This window comes from Salmo trutta, chromosome 3, assembly GCF_901001165.1.
Source record: "Salmo trutta chromosome 3, fSalTru1.1, whole genome shotgun sequence".
In the NCBI taxonomy this organism is placed as follows: Eukaryota; Metazoa; Chordata; class Actinopteri; order Salmoniformes; family Salmonidae; genus Salmo; species Salmo trutta.
In genome coordinates, this window is record NC_042959.1 from 54,035,189 (window position 1) to 54,056,193 (window position 21,005).

At 41.5% G+C, this 21,005-nt stretch overlaps 1 protein-coding gene across 1 annotated transcript; it reads right to left on the minus strand.

The window, feature by feature from the left end:
• Window positions 1-268: 268 nt before the first annotated feature.
• On the minus strand, window positions 269-20,583 carry LOC115178881 (leucine-rich repeat and immunoglobulin-like domain-containing nogo receptor-interacting protein 1). The gene is made up of 3 exons (XM_029740273.1): window positions 20,140-20,583; window positions 3,643-3,759; window positions 269-3,514 (listed from the first exon to the last, which is right to left on the minus strand). The coding sequence occupies exon 3, from the start codon at window positions 3,500-3,502 to the stop codon at window positions 1,667-1,669; it is 1,836 nt and encodes a 611-aa protein (XP_029596133.1). The 5' UTR covers window positions 3,503-3,514; window positions 3,643-3,759; window positions 20,140-20,583; the 3' UTR covers window positions 269-1,666.
• Window positions 20,584-21,005: the final 422 nt, after the last annotated feature.

A 21,005-nucleotide genomic window follows, 5' to 3' on the forward strand; every position in this document is an offset into this window, starting at 1 on the left:
GATGAAACAAATCTGTTTATTTTCTCTGCTCTAATCGATTGAAATGGTCTGACAACTGAGTCAAAACATTGAGATTATTAATGTACTGTGTCTTATACATGGAAGGATGTCTCTCTCATAGCAATTATTTAACAATGTACTGTATAGTCATTTAAAATAGAGCCCAACTCAGAACCACTGAGATTTGTATGTTGTAGCAGACTGAATAGTTTTTTTGTCATTTCATAAAAGGCTATGGGATATTGCTGAATCAATCCAAGGCAATAAGGCAGGTTAAAGAGGTTTTTAATCATTTGAAAATGCAAAAAGATTATATTTTACAAATAAGATAGCAAAACAACAGACTTAACTATAGATGTGTACATCATTTACATTGTTTTGGAATTTTGGTTTGTGTGTACCTACACAACAAGTGAACATGAAAGAAGAGTGGCACTAATCCACAGGACTAGATATAGCCATAAAGTAACCTAGAGCATGGAAATGTCCATGACCTACATTTAACATCGAATTTCACAAGGTACTGTTCGCCATTACAGTTCATCATTATTTCTTTAATGGCGAGTGAGATTACTCAGGCACATATTTTCAATACCCAGTGATCGATAAACATTCAGGAAAAATAAACAGTGTGAGGTTACATGAATGTTATACAGTTATATTATCATTGAAGCATTGTTGCTGATTGCAATATCTTACCAAATTATACAGTATGAAATTCCACTGATATAAAAAGAAAATGACTTGCAAAAAATAATCTTGAATTCTCTATTTGATGTGTGCGAACTATCTTACTTTGTTATAAAAAAGAAAATGGAAATAGGATTTAAAGCTTAAAAGATTGTTTATAATATGACATGGAATTGGATACATTCTCATGTACAGATTAGAATTTCATCACCCGCTGGACACCGTCATATTCTGATAACTAAATAATACTCCTGTCGCCAAAACAACATGAATTTTCGTAAACGAGAGGCTAGTCAAAAAGTGAGCCATGAAATGTTACTGTACAGTGAAACTGATTTATCTACCGTATTTGAATATAGCCTAGTAAAGTATTCTATACATCTATTATAACTACAGTCATGTGTTTGCATATTATTATAGTTTCATAGAGTCTTAAGCAAATGGTGAGTATGCAGTCTCTGAATGGATCCTCTGTGGATAAGCATAAGTAGTTATCCTCAGGTCAGAGGGCAATTCTTGCTTGACCTGTATTGGCAAATTGACACATGATATCCACACTTGCTATATATCTGTATATCAGATCCACCAAGCACACCTGATATGAGTGAAATTAACCTTGACACTTTAAGAGCATTCCTTATACACATGAACATGTATAATATTTCATATCATCATGTTCGATTTGTAGCACTGTAATTGTAATGTTGAATAAAGACTTGAATAAAGTAAATGACACCATTTAAAAAAAATTGACAACAGAATTTAAATAAACCGGCTTCTAGACAACCACTGTTCATTATTTTCTTCTCCAAGATATTTAGGATGATATGTTATCAGATATGTATAATTTCCGTATGTTAAGGGTGCACTGAGGATCTAGCTTTCTGAAGGCAGACCGTGTCACTGTGACCCTGTAGAGCCTTCACCCTCAGGGAGTGACACAGTCAATGTGTCCCAAGTCCTCTCCCACATAACTTTAGATAAGCTTCATGGTGAACTTGCCAGCGTCACCTCCACCCCCTCCTCCTCCTCCTACTCCCATTGAGGTACGGGGCACATAGTCGATGGTGGCTGTGTGTTTGATTTGCCCCTTGCTCTGGCTCCAGAAGAACATGAAGACGAAGCAGATAGCCACTGAGCTGAAGAAGGACAGGAAGCCCATAGTGGTGGCGATGATCAGTGTCTTGGCATCAAACGGGTACTGGTTGGCCACCTGGGCAGAGGAGTTGGCAGTAGGGGCGTGTGAGGACTCTATCCAGCCTTCGTCGGTGAAAAAGGGCATGGTGCGGTTACGTGGGAAACCCTTCACATAGAGGCTGACGTACAGGCTGTCGTTGCCAGCTGCGTTGCCCGCTGTGCACCGGTATGTGCCGCTGTCCTGAACCTGGGCATAGCGTACCTCTAGAGTCCCATTGGACAACACCCTGATGCGCCCTGTAGTGGAGAGCGGAATCCGCTGGGCTGACAACCAGGTAAAGGAGGGCATTGGGTCACCGTCCGCCTTGCAGGAGAAGAGCACCGTAGTGCCCTCCTCCACCCTGACCTCCTGGGACCTGCGGTCTACAATGCGGGCCTGCCGACAGGTGAACAGTCTCGGGAGCTCTTTCTCCGAGAAGTCCCGGAATTCCCGCTCTCGCACCATGTCCGGGGTGGAGCAGGTGGGTTGGCGGCCGTCAAAGTTTAGGCGCTGTCGCCGGCGGACCACCCAGAGCAGTCGGCAGTCGCAGGCCAGGGGGTTCCCATCTAGCCGCAGGACCTGCAGATTCCCCACCGAGTGGAAGGCACTCTCCTCCAGCGTGCTGAGCTGGTTGGATGTCACGTTGAGCAGACGGAAGTAAGCCAGCCCCCTGAAGGCCCCTGGCTCGATGCGGAGCAGGTTGCCCCCAGCTAGGTGCAGTTCCTGCAGCCGCAACAGGTCCCCCAGCAGGTTACCCTGGATGGCTGTGATGGGGTTGTAGGACAGGTCCAGGTAGCCAAGGTAGACCAGGTGGCGCAGCACCTGGTATGGGACAGCACTGAGGTTGCAGCTGCTGATGACCAGCGAGGTGAGGTTGAGGCCAATCAGGCTGTTGCTGGCCAGGGTGTCCAGCAAGGGCCAGTGGGAGATGATGAGGCTCCGCAGTCGATGCAGGCGGCGGAAGGCATTGTTGGGCAGTGCCGAAATGGTGAGGCGGAACATGCGCAGCCGAGTCAGGCTCTGGAGCTGGGACAGTGCCTCGGTGGGGATGGAGGTCAGGTTGCTGCGGTCCAGATTGAGCTCCTGCAGGTTCTGCAGGCCGGTAAAGGCCCGCTGGGAGATGAACACCAGGTCATTCTCCCCAGCCTCCAGCTGGTGCAGGCTCACCAACTCACGGAAGGTGTAGTCCAGAAAGACCAGGATCTCGTTCTCACTCAGGTCCAGGAAGCGCAGGCTGGGCAGTCCGGAGAAGACCCCCACAGAGATGATCTTGAGGCGGTTGCCCCTAATGCACAGGGTCTTGAGGTTCTGCAGGCCCTGGAAAGCCTCCACATCAATCATGGCGATGACATTGTCACTAATGTCCAGATCCTCTAGCTGGGTCATGCCAAAGAACTGGCGACGACCCAGCGTCTTCAGCTTGTTACGAGATAAGTTAATGCGCTGGGTGCCACTAGCGAAGCCCTGAGACACAGAAGTCAGCTGTTTGTCAGAGCAGTTCGCTTCTAAAGTCTCAAGCCGACACACACACCTGGCAGGGCAAGGCCAGGGGAAGTCCCCTGCTGACACACCCAATAATCCACACTGGAGCAAGATGCTAAATGCCCCCCATCGGACAACAGACTCCACAAACATCTTGCCTCCTGCCTAAAAAGGGAAACAAAAAGGACACAAGGTATGAACCGATAGCTAAAGAGCAGTCATGCTTACTCGCAATGCTATAACAAATGAAAACAAAGGTATGAATATATTTTAGTATTTGTTAAGGAACTTACCGATTTACTATGAGGATGCAGGTTTTCATAACCAGTGGTGGTCAAGTTGGGATCAGACTTGAGTTAAGTCTTCTATAAGAGATGATGTTCTGTAAAAAACATGTCCTTGCAAATGACCTAGAGAGACAAAAGAGACAGGAATGAATCTTCCCCCTCCCAAAAATACAAAAGCAAGGATTCTTTGTAGCATTTGTAAATCATGGATTGCAAATGCTATATTTATGGACAAAGCATGAGTTTCCAACATTTTGAGATAAACCTAGCAAAGTGGTGAATTTGAGAGTGGAATCAAGACAATAAAAAATGTATTAAAAATTATTATTAACATCGGAGCATAATTAGGGTACGATTTAGAGCAGATTCCATAGTTACTATCGACCTACATCTCTGTTTAATACAGATAGCATCTCTACTAATTGATTACCAAATAATACATCCTTTACCACTTGTACTCTGCACCTTATATCCTCAGTCTAAGCTGCAGGCTAAAAGGTAGTGGTACGGTAATGAAACATACGCCCATGACTGTGCCCCATCTTGATCTGCACAAAAAAATCCTCATTAGTGCATCCAAACCTATGCTCACTGATTCTAAAAACCCTGATGAAGGCCAGTTCGGATGGGAGCTGTGCCCCCTGGCCAGACATCTGGATTAGGCAGGCTATCTGGGGAAGGGCCAGTGACATGTGATGGCAGATGTGCACACGTAAGCTATACAGGACCAAGTTGAGAAGGTCGAGTAGGGAATAGTCAACATTCCCATAGAGGCACATCATACATACCCCAAGAAACAAAAAGGTTTTGTCGTACTGTGCAGCCTCGTTTTCAATTAATTAAGCAGGACAAGAAATTAGGGAACATTTTCCACTTCACTGTATTAAAAGGGATAGTTCAAGATTTTGGTAACTAAGCCCTTTCTTCTATTTACCCAGAGTCAGATGAACTCATGAATACAATGCTAGCAGCTACTGTAGACTTCCAGTCATTGCACTAACACAAGTAAGCAATAACTCCAGAAACTACCCTTGACTTCCTTTAAACTGCACACAGACACATCAATTTATTTATTTGACTCTGGGTAAGTAGAAAAAAAGGCTTAATTGACAAAATCTCAAACTATCCTTTTAAGTACAAATATATACAATAGAATATGACATACATTTAAGCAACATCTGTGATTCAACTACGGTGCAAATCAGATTTTGGGAATGCTTTTAAAAAGTTTTAATCCTGATGACGACTAAAGCACTAACTCTTATACCGACACAAATGCCAAAAACATTAGTCGTAACTGCAACTACATGTAGATCTACAGTAGCCCTCATAAACACCAAAGGGCAAAATCAAAATCGAAAACATTAAAAGCAGTGGTGTAAAGGACTTAAGTAAAAATACTTTAAGGTGCTACTTAAGTAGTTTTTGGGGGTATCTGTACTTTACTTTTTATATTTTTGACTACTTATACTTTTACTTCACTACATTCCTTAAGAAAATATTGTACTTTTTACTCCATACATTTTCCCTGACACCCAAAAGTACTCGTTAAATAATAGTGAAGACATCAAAACTTTGAAATAACACATATGGAATCATGTGGTAAGCAAAAAAGTGATGAACAAATCAAAATATATTTTATATTTGAGATAATTCAAAGTAGCCACCCTATGCCTTGATGACAGCTTTGCACACTCTTGGCATTCTCTCAACCAGCGTCATGAGGTTGCTACCTAGAATGCATGTAATTTAACAAGTGTGCCTTGTTAAAAGGTCATTTGTGGAATTTCTTTCCTTTTTAATGTGTTTGAGCCAATCAGTTATGTTGTGACAGGGTAGGGGTGGAATACAGAAGAAAGCCCTATTTGGTAAAAGACCAAGTCCATATTATGGCAAGAACAGCTCAAATAAGCAAAGAGAAACGACAGTCCATCATTACTTGAGGACATGGTCAGTCAATGCAGAACATTTCTTCAAGTGCAGTTGCAAAAACCATCAAGCGCTATGATGAAACTGGCTCTCATAAGGACCGCCACAGGAAAGGAAGACCCAGAGTTACCTCTGCTGCAGAGGATAAGATCATTAGAGTTACCAGCCTCAGAAATTGAAGCCCAAATAAATGCTTCACAGAGTTCAAGTAACAAACACATCCCAACATCAACTGTTCAAAGGAGACTGCGTGAATCAGGCCTTCATGGTTGAATTGCTGCAAAGAAACCACTAATAAAAAGGACACCAATAAGATGAAGAGACTTGCTTGGGCCAAGAAACACGAGTAATGGACATTAGACCGGTGGAAATCTGTCCTTTGGTCTGAGTCCAAATTTGAGATTTTTGGTTCCAACCACTAATTGATTACTAATTGATTACCACATAATACATCCTTTTCCACTTTTACTCTGCACCTTATATAGTCTAAGCTGCAGGCTAAAAGGGATTGGTACGGTAATGAAACATACGCCCATGACTGTGCCCCATCTTGATCTAAACAAAAAAAATCTGCTGTGTCTTTGTGAGACAAAGAGTAGGTGAATGGATGATCTCTGCATGTGTGGTTCCCACCATGAAGCATGGAGGAGGTGTGATGGTGTGGGGTTGCTTTGCTGGTGACATTGTCTGTGATTTATTTAGATTTCAAGGCACACTTAACCAGCATGGCTACCACAGCATTCTGCAGTGATACGCCATCCCATCTGGTTTGCTCTTAGTGGGACTATCATTTGTTTTTCAACAGGACAATGACCCAACACACCTCCAGGCTGTGTAAGGGCTATTTGACCAAGAAGGCGAGTGATTGAGCAGTGCATCAGATGACCTGGCCTCCACAATCACCCAACCTCAACCCAATTGAGATGGTTTGGGATGAGTTGGACTGCAGAATGAAGGAAAAGCAGGCATCAAGTGCTCAGCATATGTGGGAACTCCTTCAAGACTGTTGGAAAAGCATTCCAGGTGAAGCTGGTTGAGAGAATGCCAAGAGTGTGCAAAGCTGTCATCAAGGCAAAGGGTGTCTACTTTGAAGAATCTAAAATACATAATATATTTTGATTTGTTTTTGGTTACTACATGATTCCATATGTGTTATTTCATAGTTTTGATGTCTTCACTATTATTCTACAATGTAGTAAATAGTATAAATAAAGAAAAACCCTTGAATGAGTCCAAACTTTTGACTGGTACTGTATGTCCATGCATACACCATGAAGTTAGATTGCAGTCGATGGTCGTGACCTAGGGGTCACAAAGAGACCTGACCCCGTCTGTAAAATTAGACAGGGTCAGGAATCTAGATTCCACAGTCACACGGTATCATATTCCTCTGTATTTATGCTAAGTACATTCTAACAGGTAAAAATAGTATTCAATTTCAACTATTGTTCCGATTGAAATAGTTGTTGTTGAGGAAGCTGCTGAATGAAGTCTGTCCTGGGTGGTAAGGGTATTGGGTTTGTTTTGTTTTCAGCTGGAGAGTTGATGGCAAAATGCCTGATTGGCCGATATGATGCTACCGTAAACCTTTTGCATAACACAAAAACCCAGCCGTCCAAACCTGTGCAGCGGCCAGCTCTTATCTAACAGACAACCACAACGCCAAATGCAAACAATATCAAAGCCAACCTGATGTAACATCCACTCAGACAATCCCATGGCAGATCCAGAAACCATGTTTGGTGTTTGGGTTGGTCCCCACTGTTGCTTAATTCTTTCAAACATTTTGACTTTCCCACTCAGCTCTCCCCCATCATCACACAAAACTCATCAAGTCCGCTCAGCTGTCATCGTGTTACATCAAACTGTGGACAGATGTCAGAACATTCTGAGTGTCAAAACAGTGACCTTGAAGTGCGTGCCTAGCTACAGAATCCCCATTACTGACTCCATGGAATCACTTTAGGTAACCAACACACTCAGCACTGTGGCTCATGAGCCTCCTTCTCATTTTGACATGACACGCAGCAGAAACGGAGCAAAACAACAACCCCAAACTAAGTTTGATCTGTTTTTTATGTGATTCATTGTTTTTAAGGGATATCTGCTCTGCAGCCTGCCTAGTATTTCCCAAAGCCTTTGGTCTTTCCTACCTCAAGACATATTTTTCCCAATCAGTACTGGCAGGAACACTTTATAGGCAGATTATAGGCAAAAAGACCCAATTTAACCGGTGCATGATGTCTAGCTGGGGGCCGCTTTGGATGGGCCACGAGAACAGTCTTATGTTCATTCATTGTATTGAAGTCTGTCCTCAAAACAGACACCCTGGCAGACTTTTCCTCCCCTCCCCACATTGGTCACTCTCTAAATCGCCATGGGGTTAGAAAGAGAATGCACAGTGTAAGCCAGGCTACACTTTGACACTTGCCTAAGTGCTATTCCTAGCACTAGCGGTTCGGGGGGGGGGCAGTGCCGCCCCTGTGACAACAATTTTGGACCCCCTTGTGGGCCCCTAAATGTGGAGCATGAAATAATTTTTACATAACTAATTTTTGCTATCATTCTTTTTTTTACATCCATTATTAGACTGTGGCAACGATGATGATAATGAACATGGTCTTTTGCCTGCTAATGCCTGCGATGCAGTGAAGAAAACGATATGACAACAATAACGTCTAATGTAACTGGCCCCAGCTTGCCCCCCCCCCCCCCAGTTGAAATGGTCTAGAACCGCCACTGATTCTTAGACCAATTAATGGCTGAAATGAAACAACAGCACGGACATGGGGGCCAGGGTGTGTGTTACACTCTGTTGAAAGTGTCTCTGTGTGTATATCTGTATGTTTTTATATGCTAGAAAGACATTGTTTATTGCTCCTGGCACCTGCCACAGTGTACCAGCCCCTGTGATATGCACCGGAGTTCTACAAGCATGTATTAAAAGGTTTGTGAGCAGAACAGCTGCTAGGCTGAGGGGGAGAGAATAGCAGTGCTCTTCAGAATGCCAGATTCTTTTTCCATTGGGTCTGCCAGGAAAAGGAGAAAGGGTTCGTAAACAACCTCAAGTCAAGCGAGCCATTTCTGATTCAATCACTTTAAAACATTTTGTAAAGACAACGAATACCTCAATAATATTGCGGTGTGTGTGTGTGTGTGTGTGTGTGTAGACCTACGTTAGATAGATTGTGTATTTGCATTACAGTAAGCATGTAGGGAAGCAATAAAGAAGAGTATGTTTGTCTGGCTGTAAGCTTGCAACTGTGACAAATATGATTATATTAACTGTGTGACACTGTGCCCACATTTGCAATTGCATTTGTTTCATATGGATTAAATGTGTTTTATACAAATGCTTTTTGTGTGTATTTGCAACTTAAATGCCTGTGGGTTTGGGGGAGTTTTTGGTCATTGTATGGTGGAATGTGTGTTTATGCGTCAGTATGCTTAGGGTTAGGCATTATGCATTTTGTGTGTGTGTGTGTGTATACACGGATGTGTATGTGCTCTGAATATGTTTGTATTTACACTCTCACTCTGTCTCACAGGCAGAGGCAGAAGTGGGTCACTGTGACAGCCCACTTAAATAAATCTGGTTCCAGAGACACTGTTCTGTCGTGTTGCAGGGTGCACTATATTATAATTCTTTATCAAGGCAGTCAGTTAAGTCACTGCTCGCACAAAGTGCACTGTCTGCTAAATTAATAATAGCACAAATAAATTAGAAAAGTTAATTGGTTTCAGTGTAGCACAGATGTGACATGCCAAATGAGGTCGTTTTAGTTAATAGCATTGACGGATTGAATCCATCGAGGTACAATGAGAGAAAGAACAATGTCTGACAGGAGGAGATGGATGGTAAACAAGCACGCTTCATCAAAAGGTGCTTGATTCTTCTGAAGGTGGACTTCAGCGGTCAGGAAACGTTCTGCCTATGGGGAATATACCAAGAATAAAGAATAAACCAAGAATATACCAAGAATAAATAACAGCGGCCAATTATACCATTCGTGGATTACATTGGGCCTCTGTTACAAGGTCTCCTTTAGGCTACACTTTCATTAGAAAGTCCTTCCATTTTCAGCATACCCTCTCTGCTTTCACTATTCCAAAACAGCTTTGAGAGGACAAAGAGATCAACCTCTTGAAAGAGAGCCACAACAGTTTGTTGCGGGTTGCGTTTTTCACAGAAAAGCAACTACACTACATAATCCTCCACACACAACTGGACAGGTGGAGCTTTTTCCCTTTGGCACACTTACCGGGCTGCTTGTTAATCTGATCAGAGCCATCCACAATCCTAACTTGATTCCAATAAAGGTAACCTGCTATGGTGGTGCTAAAGCTATAGTGTGGGTCAAATCATGTGGCATGGTAATAAAACGCACATGCTGTACTCTCTCGGTACAGCACATACTGGGGTTGTTCTCTCATCCAATAAATGTGATAACCGCGGTTGAGTCTGAAAGAATACATCATCAAATAAAGGCTCCAGAGACACAGAGTCCATTTCCTTGTGATCTCAGAGTAAGTATGCAGGTTTTTGTTTCAACCATGCTTCATTTTGCTCAAATAGATTGGTTGGCAAATTAACAATGAGGTTTTATTATAATGCTGTGATGTTGTGTTTACATCATTGATTAGTTTAATAAGTCCTCTGATATGCAGAAACACTACGGAATTTAGTTGAACATAATCAAATTAAAAGGTGGAATGAAAACATGCGTAAACATTAGTCCTAGTCCTTTAGCACTGTCTCTCATAACCACTGCAATGATGAAAATAAGTAATTTGTTGGTTTGACATGAGCCCAAGTGTATTGCCATTTAAATATTCATATTGTGACTTTAATTATGTATGCATAATGTTTATGCACAATCCTTCCAAATGGGTCTTGTTTGAGGCTACTGAGATGGCATAAAAAAAGAGAACGACAGAAACAATCCTTTGAAACGGTCAACCCAGGGCAGAGTTGGTGTGAACAGAATACATTATCCTCCATAAACAGATTTTTAAACCAACTCTCCAATACTAGTGATGGTTAGTTCCATGTAAAAAGCCCTGAGCATTAACATGTGAAGTTCATAGGAGCACATCACATTTGGTGTGAAATGAAAGCTATGATAGTCTATTTTTCGGGGGGGGGGGGGGGGGGACATTGTCAACCATTTTCCATCCTAGAAATTAGGAATAAGCTAAGGCTTGATTTCTGGTCAAACAGATGGAAAAGGGGTCTTAGAAAACATCTAGCAGAAAAAGTCTTAAAAGGTATTAGAAATACATTTTTAAAAAAACAATTTGCCTTCTGTAAGTTTAAGAAATATTGTCTAGTGTCTTGGAATCTGTTACCAAAAACCCACACATCTTTAAGATATTTTCAAATGTCGCTCCCTCATGAAGAGGGAGGGTTATGAAAGTTCACAGAAGTAACAAGTAAAGGTAGACCAACCAGTTAGTTTGTGTTTTTACTGATAGCAATTTGGTTCATGATATATTAAGTGATTATTCTGTTACCAAATCGGGGAAAAAAGAATAACCAAAAAATCTGTAACAGACTGACTGCAACTGAATGGCTACAATGGGAATTCATAGTAGTCAGAAACCACAGTTGGGTCAGCTGCTCCTGTCCTCCCTTCCACTGGCATAATGTTATGTTCAGCTCATAACTGTTTTCTTTCTGTCACGTAGTGGTCAAAGCAAGAGTTTGAAAACAGTCTGGATAACCCACCTCTTACTGACACCTACCCATGTGCCCCCTCTCTTTCCATTTAGTGTAACTAACCCCCCCACCAACTGAGCACTGACTGACACCGGACGTCCATGGATGTTGAAAAGTAGTTGAAATTTGGTCAGTCCAAATCTGAACCAATCATAGATGTCTGTTTCACAAGTTTGGACAGCACAGTACAGTACAGTACAGCCCATCACAGTATAGTACAGTACAGAAAGGTAGAGGTCAGTGCAATACAGTAATGTACAGTAGAGGTTAGTACAGTAGAGCACACTAGAGTAGAGTACAATATAATTGACTCTATTGTACTGTACTGAAATGTACTGAACTATACTGTACTTTACTCTAATGTCGTGTGCCGCACTGTGATGTCTAAACTTGTGACATCTATGATTGGTACAGATTTGGTCTGGTTCATAGTGATGTATTGTGGGTATAAGCCCAGCTAGCACATAATGTTCTGAGAACAAAATGTTTCTTAGAGCTTGATGAGAGTGTGGTTGTCCATTGTGAATGTTCTCAAATTGTTCTTTCCATAAAAACCACAAGAAAACGTTAGTAACGTTAGAGAATGTTATTTAAAAACATATACATTCCGTTCTCAGCATCAACAAAATTCTCTCTATCCTCTATCTTGTTAAGTGTGTTCAGGTGTATTGGCCATGCCCGTTTATTGTCCAGATCTTAATGAGTGCATCTTGGAGTGCTTGTTTCCTTTGAAATGGAGTCTGTTTGAATAGACTAAAATGAACAGTTTTGTTTGCGTAAAAAAACATGTCATGCTACCTCCATCCTGGTGGCGCAGTGGACTAATTCCATGGAAAAATAACAGAAGATTATAGGCTCAATGTGTTCTATCTGTGCTTGGAGTTAAAAAAAGTAACCCAAGATAGCAGTTTATTAAAAGTCTTATTGAAAAATTCAGTGAAAGTTTTAAAGAAGTTATTCAAGAACCTCCAAATTAACTATAATCTCCATTCACATAGCTTTAGTTAACCCTCCCATGAAAGCTTACAGGGTACCAGAGTAAAACATTCTCAGAACCTCCCTGTAACCTAAAATACATTTTTGGGTTACAGGGAGGCCCGAAATGTTCACTGCTGTTCGCAGAAAGTAAAAAAAAAACATTACGTTTTACCGGTCAGGAAATGCATGGCTTCATTCTAGCAACCAATGTGAAACCAAAAACAGTAGTTCCCACAACTTCCAAGGAACCCAATGTGCTAGATGGGAAGGCCCCAAATATTTGAGGGTCATATGGATGCACTGGCTGGCGAGAATGCAGGAGTTGTTTATCGATAGCACTGAAATCACACACACAGACAAATTTGGAATCAAATCAAACTTTATTTGTCACATGCGCTGAATACAACAAGTGTAGACCTTACTGTGAAATGCTTACTTACAAGCCCTTAAAACTTCTTCAGGATCGGTGGGTCCCCCACGGGACGGTTGAGCTAACGTAGGCTAATGCGATTAGCATGAGGTTGTAAGTAACAAGAAAATTTCCCAGGACATAGACATATCTAATATTAGCAAAAAGCTTAAATTCTTGTTAATCTAACTGCACTGTCCAATTTACAGTAGCTATTACAGTGAAAGAATACCATGATATTGTTTGAGGCGAGTGCACAGTTAGGAACTTTAAAAGTTATTAACAAACCTATTAGGCACATTTGGGCAGTCTTGATACAACATTTTGAACAGAAACGCAATGGTTTATTGGATCAGTCTAAAACCTTGCACATACACTGCTGCCATCTAGTGGTCAAAATCTAAATTGCGCCTGGGCTGGAATAATACATCATGGCCTTTCTCTTGCATTTCAAAGATGGTACAAAAAAATTGTTGTTTTTTGCTTTGTATTTTCTTTTATCAGATCTAATGTGTTATATTCTCCTACATTCCTTTCACATTTCCACAAACTTCAAAGTGTTTCCTTTCAAATGGTATCAAGAATATGCATATCCTTGCTTCAATACTTGAGCTACAGGCAGTTAGATTTGGGTATGTCATTTTAGGCGAAAACTGAAAAAAAGGGTCTGATCCTTAAGAGGTGAACAGTGCAGTTCAAGAAGAGTTAAGAAAATATTTACCAAATAAACTAAAGCAAAAAAAATTATAAAAAGTAACACAATAAAATAACAATAACGAGGCTATATAAAGGGGGTACCGGTACCGAGTCAATGTACGGGGGGTACAGGTAGGTCGTTGTAGGAGTGAAGTGACTATGCATAGATAATAAACAGCGAGTAGCAGCAGTGTACAAAACAAATGGAGGGGGGAGGGGGTGTCAATATAAATAGTCCGGTGGCCATTTGATTAATTGTTCAGCTGTCTTATGGCTTGGGGGTAGAAGCTGTTAAGGAGCCTTTTGGTACTAGACTTAGCGCTTCGGTACAGCTTGCTGTGTGGTAGCAGAGAAAATAGTCTATGACAATTTTTGGGCCGTTCCTCTGACACCGCCTATTATAGAGGTCCTGGATGGCAGGAAGCTTGGCCCCAGTGAAGTAATGGGCCGTATGCACTACCCTCTGTAGCGCCTTACGGTCAGATGCCTAGCAGTTGCCATACCAGACGGTGATGCAACGTGTCAGGATGCTCTTGATGGTGCAGCTGTAGAACTTTGATCCGGGGACCCATGCCAAATCTGAGGGGGAAAAGGTGTTGTTGTGCCTTTACGACTGTCTTGGTGTGTTTGGACCATGATAGTTCGTTGGTGATGTGCACACCAAGGAACTTGAAACTCTCGACCCGCTCCACAACAGTCCCATCGATGTTAATGGGGGCCTGTTCAGCCCGCCTTTTCCTGTAGTCCATGATCAGCTCCTTTGTCTTGCTCACATTGATGGAGAGGTTGTTGTCCTGGCACCACACTGCCAGGTCTCTGACCTCCTCCCTATAGGCTGTCTCATCGTTGTCGGTGATCAGGCCTACCACTGTTGTGACGTCAGCAAACTTAATGATGGTGTTGGAGTCGTGTTTGGCCACGCAGTCGTGGGTGAACAGAGGAGGGGACTAAGTACACACCCCTGAGGGGCCCCAGTGTTGAGGATCAGCGTGGCAGACGTGTTGTTGCCTACATTTACCACCTGGGGGCGGCCCGTCAGGAAGTCCAGGATCCATTTGCAGAGGGAGGTTTTTAGTCCCAGGGTCCTTAGCTTAGTGATGAGCTTCGTGGGCACTATGGTGTTGAAAGCTGAGCTGTAGTCAATGAGTGGCATGCTTGGCAGCGGAGCTCATTCAAATAATAGTCAGTGTGTAGAATAATAAAAATGTTCTACCTTTGTGTACCTATTCAGGATACATCATCCTGAAGAGAATGACATTCATAATTATGCATTTCTGTATAGAATTGTTGGTTGTTTAGCATCAAAACTGGTGCGTGCACAACTAAGGGACAAAACAGATGAGAGTTGACTTAGATCGTTGACAGCATGTAAACTACACTGAACAAAAATATCAATGCAACGTGTAAAGTGTTGGTCCCATGTTTCATGAGCTGACATTGTTTTTACACTGCTGCTACTCGCTGTTTATTATCTATGCATAGTCACTTTACAAATTACCTCGACTGACCTGTACCCCTGCACATTCCTTGTATATAGCCTTGTTATTGTTATGTAAATTTCTTATGCTACTTTTCGATCGATTAGATTTTTTAAAACTTTTGTTTATTTAGTAAATATTTTATTAACTTTATTTCTTGTCACAGCATTGTTGGTTAAGGACTTGTAAGTAAGCATTTCACGGTAAGGTCTACTACACCTGTTGTATTCGGCGCATGTGACAAATAAAATTTGATTTGAAATAAAAGATCCCAGAAATGTTTCATACGCACAAAATCTTATTTCTCTGAAATTTTGTGCACAAATTTGTTTACATCCCTGCTAGTGAGAGTTTCTCCTTTGCCAACATAATCCATCCACCTGACCGGTGTGGCAAATCAAGAAGCTAATTATACAGCATTGTCCACAGCACAGGTGCACATTGTGCTGAGGACAATAAAAGGCCACTTTAAAATGTGCGTTTTTGTCACACAAAACAATGTCACAGATGTCTCAGGTTTTGAGGGAGCGAGCAATTGGCATGCTGACTGCAGGAATGTCCACCAAAGCTGTTGCCAGAGAATTGAATGTTCATTTCTCTACCAAAAGCCGCCTCCAACATAATTTTTGAGAATTTGGAAGTACGTCCAACCAGCCTGACAACCGTAGACCACGTGTATGGCGTCGTGTGGGCGAGCAGTTGCTGATGTCAATGTTGTGAATAGTGTGCCCCATGGTGGCGGTGGGGTTATGGTATGGGCAGGCATAAGCTACGGACAATGAAAATGATTGCATTTTTATTAATGGCGGTTTCAATCCTGAGGCCAATTGTCATGCCATTCATCCGCAGCCATCACCTCATGTTTCAACATGATAACGTACTGTCCCATGTCGCAAGGATCTGTACACAATTCCTGGAAGCTGAAAATGTCCCAGTTCTTCCATGGCCTGCATACTCAGCAGACATGTCACCCATTGAGCATGTTTGGGATGCTCTGGATCGACATTTACAACAGCGTGTTCCAGTTTCCGCCAATAGCCAGCAACTTCGCACAGCCATTGAAGAGGAGTGGAACAACAGGTCACAATCAACAACCTGATCAACTCTATGTGAAGGAGATGTTGCGCTGCATGAGGCAAATGGTGGTCACACCAGATACTGACTGGTTTTCTGATCCACACCCCTATCTTTTTTTAAGGTATCTGTGACCAACAGATGCATATCTGTATTCCCAGTCATGTGAAATCCATAGATTAGGGCCTAATGAATTTATTTCAATTGACTGATTTCCTTAAATTCTTTGAAATTGTTGCATGTTGTGTTTATATTTTTGTTCAGTATATATTTCATCTCCAATGTTTATTGAAAACAAATACATTTGCAGAATGAAAACTTGTCCTTCAAATACATCATTACAGATGTTGGTTAGCTAGCTAGCCCATTTTTGACATATTAACATTGACATGAAATCAGTCAACACACCTCAAAACAAGACATGCTATCAAGAACAACATAAAACTAGCTGAAACAAATCCCCACATGGCAGTTTCTTATCATTATTGCAAGCCATCTGGCCATCCAGAATCACAACAACACACTGCCTTCTGCCCCATTAAAGCGTTTGCATTGTTTTTGTGACGTCTGCTAACCCGTCTATAGTACAGATCAGGGACCCATGATGTCATTCTGTTACCATCATTCTGTTACCATGTGTTAATCCACTTCACTGTAGTTCAATAACCAAAATATATATTTTTTCAAACTCAAGGTGTCATACACTACATGACCAAAAGTATGTGGACACCTGCTCGTCGAACATCTCTTTCCAAAATCATGGGCATTAATATGGAGTTGGTCCCCCCTTTGCTGCTATAACAGCCTCCACTCTTCTGGGAAGGCTTTCCACTAGATGCTTCGGGGACATGCTTACATTCAGCCACAACTGAATGGTCACGGCTCTGTGCAGGCCAGTCAAGTTCTTCAAAACCGATCTCGACAAACCATTTCTGTATGGACCTCGCTTTGTGCACAGGGGCATTGTCATGCTGAAACAGGAAAGGGCCTTCTCCAAACTGTTGCCACAAAGTTGGAAGCACAGAAGCATCTAGAATGTAATGCTGTAGCGTTAAGATTTCCCTTCACTAGTACTAAGGGGCCTAGCCCAAAACATAAAAAACAGCCCCAGTCCATTATTCCTCCTCCACCAAACTTTACAGTTGGAACTATGCATTGGGGCAGGTAGTGTCCTCCTGGCATCCGCCAAACCCAGATTCATCCGTCGGACTGGCAGATGGTGAAGTGTGATTCATCACTCCAGAGAACGTCTTTCCACTGCTCCAGAGTCCAATGGCGGTGAGCTTTACACCACTCTAGGCAACGCTTGGCATTGCGCATGGTGATCTTAAACTTGTGTGCAGCTGCTCACCCATAGAAACCCATTTCATGAAGCTTCCGACAAACAGTTATTGTGCTAACGTTGCTTTCAGAGGCAGTTTGGAACTCGGTAGTGGGTGTTGCAACTGAGGACAGGCGATTTTTACTCGCTACGAGCTTCAGCACTTGGCGGTCCCGTTCTTAGAGCTTGTGTGGCCTACCACTTTGTGGCTGAACCGTTGTTGCTCCTAGACGTTTCTATTTCCCAAAACAAGAACTTACAGTTGACCGGGGTAGCTCTAGCAGGGCAGAAATTTTACAAACTGATTTGCTGTAAAGGTGGCATCCTATGACGGTGCCACGTTGAAAGTCACTGAGCTCTTCAGTAAGGCCATTCTACTGTCAATGTTTGTCTATGGAGATTGCATGGCTGTGTGCTCGATGTTATACACCTGTCAGCAACGGGTGTGGCTGAAATAGCCAAATCCAACAAATTTTAAGGGCTGTCCACATACTTTTGTATATACAGCATATCATAGCTGACACCCCATTATTTCTGCAGACATCTTTGAATCTTAATTCAGAGTCGTTTTTGGACAACGTGGTAACATAAATGATGGAGATTTCACTGTCATTCTGTTACCAAACTTTACATCTGCACTGTTCTTCGAGTAAATGTATTTTTGTAAAATGTTCTGTGGAAAAAAAAGTAGTCCTTGTGCATAGAGTTGTATGGTTTGTTTAACTTTGAAATCAATGTTTTTTGTTTGGCATACTATTAAATTGTCGTCTCACTACCATTATTTTACTGTGGAATTGCCTTGATGTTAATCCCCTGGACTATAAGAGTCAAATTGGAGCAGAATGGATGAAAGTGTGCAGGGATCTGTGGTGCATTCTTCCAGGTTCAAAGGGCAAGGCCATGCGGTTGAGGGGTCACACTCCCACTATAAAAATGGGCATATATTTTTTTATAATTGGGGCCAAATCTTAAAGGTGCTATATGCAGAAATCGTTCTGCCATTTCCTGGTTGTTCAAATTCAAATCATTTTAGTTTATGTGACAAAAGAAGCAATGTATAGAGAATTATTGTACCATCTAAACCTCTGTGAAATATATTTTCAGTAAGCAAAAATATTGTGTTTTCAGCTGTTTGAAGCTGGTAAACAAAACCGAAAGTAAAAGACGCAATAACTAAACTTAATGAATGGGAAACATAGAAATAACCCACATAGAACAGATCTACCGCTTCTTAGACTTCCTTTCAATGAGAATGATAGATCTATAACCCACATTTCTATGTGAATTTGGTCAGGTCGCACAAAATGTTACGTATTGAATCTTTAACGATTATATTTATAAATATATATGTATTTATAGTGCCGTACTAGTTAGTGCAATACTAACAAGTAATTGTTCAAATATATCTTTAACGCAAAATAATGATTAGTGCTTGATGGAGTCACAGCTGCCCAGCAACGAAATAATACATCTTAATTGTATGCATTTAATGACTCCCATATGGCTCCATGACACATCTTAAAAGATATAGTGGGAGTGTGACTCCGTTACCGCGTGACCTTGCCCCAATGCTTTTAGCTAAGCCTACTATTAAGGGCTGCAGATGAAACTAAAAGCTGCAGTTGAGCAACCCATCAAAATATATTCTCATTCCTGGATTGTTGGGACTGTATAAGCAGCCCTGCCTCACAGAACTTTGAAATGAAGAACAAGTACATTCGAAATATTGGCTTTACACTTAGGTAACGATGACCAAGCAAAACAAAGAAGGCACTGATGAAAAATACTTTCTTGCTTGACCCAGATCATGTCTTGTTAATAATTAAAAGTCAGGATAAATCAGTCCACTAACAAGGACACTGAAATACTTCCTGTGCATAAAGCACCTCCTGAGTAAAGTGCCTATTTGGCCAGTCACCAAAACGTACTCTTTGGCACTCAGCTTTGCCAGTCGCACTTCATTATTGTGATATCCGCCTTCTCTCTGGCTGGGGGGGAAAAAAACATTATTTTTTCTTCTACAGGCTGGATAACATTATTGTATTTTTCTCACTCCCTTGATGAATTATAATTGAAATGTTCATTTTAGTTTATCAGGCTGCAGATGAAAATCAATTATGAAATTGAAAATATATCATAAACGTCTAGTTATCTAATTATACGTTTTAATGGATATTTATATGATTAGCTCATCCAACTTATTCTAAATGATAAGAACATTTACCATGCTCAATCAGGATTGCTTTAAATGTTTAAAAAAAATGGTCACCACCTGAAAAACTTAGCATCGTGCATACACTTACATCTGAAGATAAATCAAGTAGTCTAGCCTTTGCTTCTTTGACAATATAGCCTAGCCAACCCAGGTACTGTATTTTTGTATATTTATTTATATTCTGTTTGTGTTTTTGTTCCTTCCATATTAGGTTGTGGACCTGTTCAAATGTTGAGTCGAAGGAATAAAATGGAAATCACAGTCACCATTTTGGCACTTATTGTGGGATTAAAGTCGAAAGCCATGTCAAGAACTCGTTTGAGCTGGTCTCAGTCCAGAAGCCCACGTTGACCATAAAACTATTACATGGGGTCTGAATTAGGCTGACCCATAAATCAATCGACGCCAAAGGGCGACAACACAAGTCCGCTCCTGGACTACTGCCCTGCTTGAGTTTCAAGAAACAAACAAGTATGATGTAATTCACAATATGTAGAAAATATTGTTGCCCACAGGTGCTTAGTTCATATTATTGACAAGTAGCCTACATTGCAGATTGGTAAATCAGTAACCTAGTTTATGAACTATGTCTGATATAAAAACACAATTGCAAAATCAATTAGGGTTATGGTTACACAATTTAAAATGTACACTGAAAATTGTATACAGTGAACGAAAACTCACCAGCTAATGACTTCAATAAAACGTTGATAGTAAAACATTTCCATATCTTACGCACAACTCCAAACGTTCGGGTTCCTTCTCGCCTAAGCTTTTCGTTCGGTTGCTGGTTGATTTATCATGTTTTACGAGACTTTAAAACATATGCCTTGAGACCTCACACAATTTAATTCGTCCTCCTTCATTAATTTCTTCTGACTACTGCACCACCCTCAGGGAGTAGTGGGATAATTACGCTACAGAAAATAATTTAGGTCGACTACTTTATTCTCTTCTGACGCTTTCGAAAGCCCGCCTTCTTGCCCCTGCTCGTGCTCTTCTGCGTGGTGGTGATGCTCTTGCTCGAGTCGCAATCGCATCCCACAGAAAAATATCATAATTACCTCAAGCGAACTGGGGGAAAGTAGCCTATAGGTGTGAATCAACGAACCAGTCAACTACATGAATGAAACACTTGTCCATGAGGACAGAGAGCATCAACGGGTTCATAGTAGGCTACAGTAGATGTGCGAATATGGTGGCGAAATCCCTGAGTTCTCAGCATTCTGACAGGATTTGTGATTTTATCCACTAGACTGATTGAGTTCTGGAAATGATCCAGGACAGTACATTACTATCGCACTGGGTAGGCCAATATTTTAGGAATGATGGGCAAATGTGCACTCTGGTCAGCCAAATCTTTTGACTTAGGCAAGACACCAGCTGGATAGAAAATAAAGAAATATATAGAAATAAAAAACTATAGGGCAATCACAGAGTAAATTCATCCCCTTCGGGGTTAGGTTGGAGAGTCCATGCCTCAAAGTGTGCATACACATGCATGCAATCATTCGTGGATTTGCCCCAATAATCCTCACAAAACATTATTT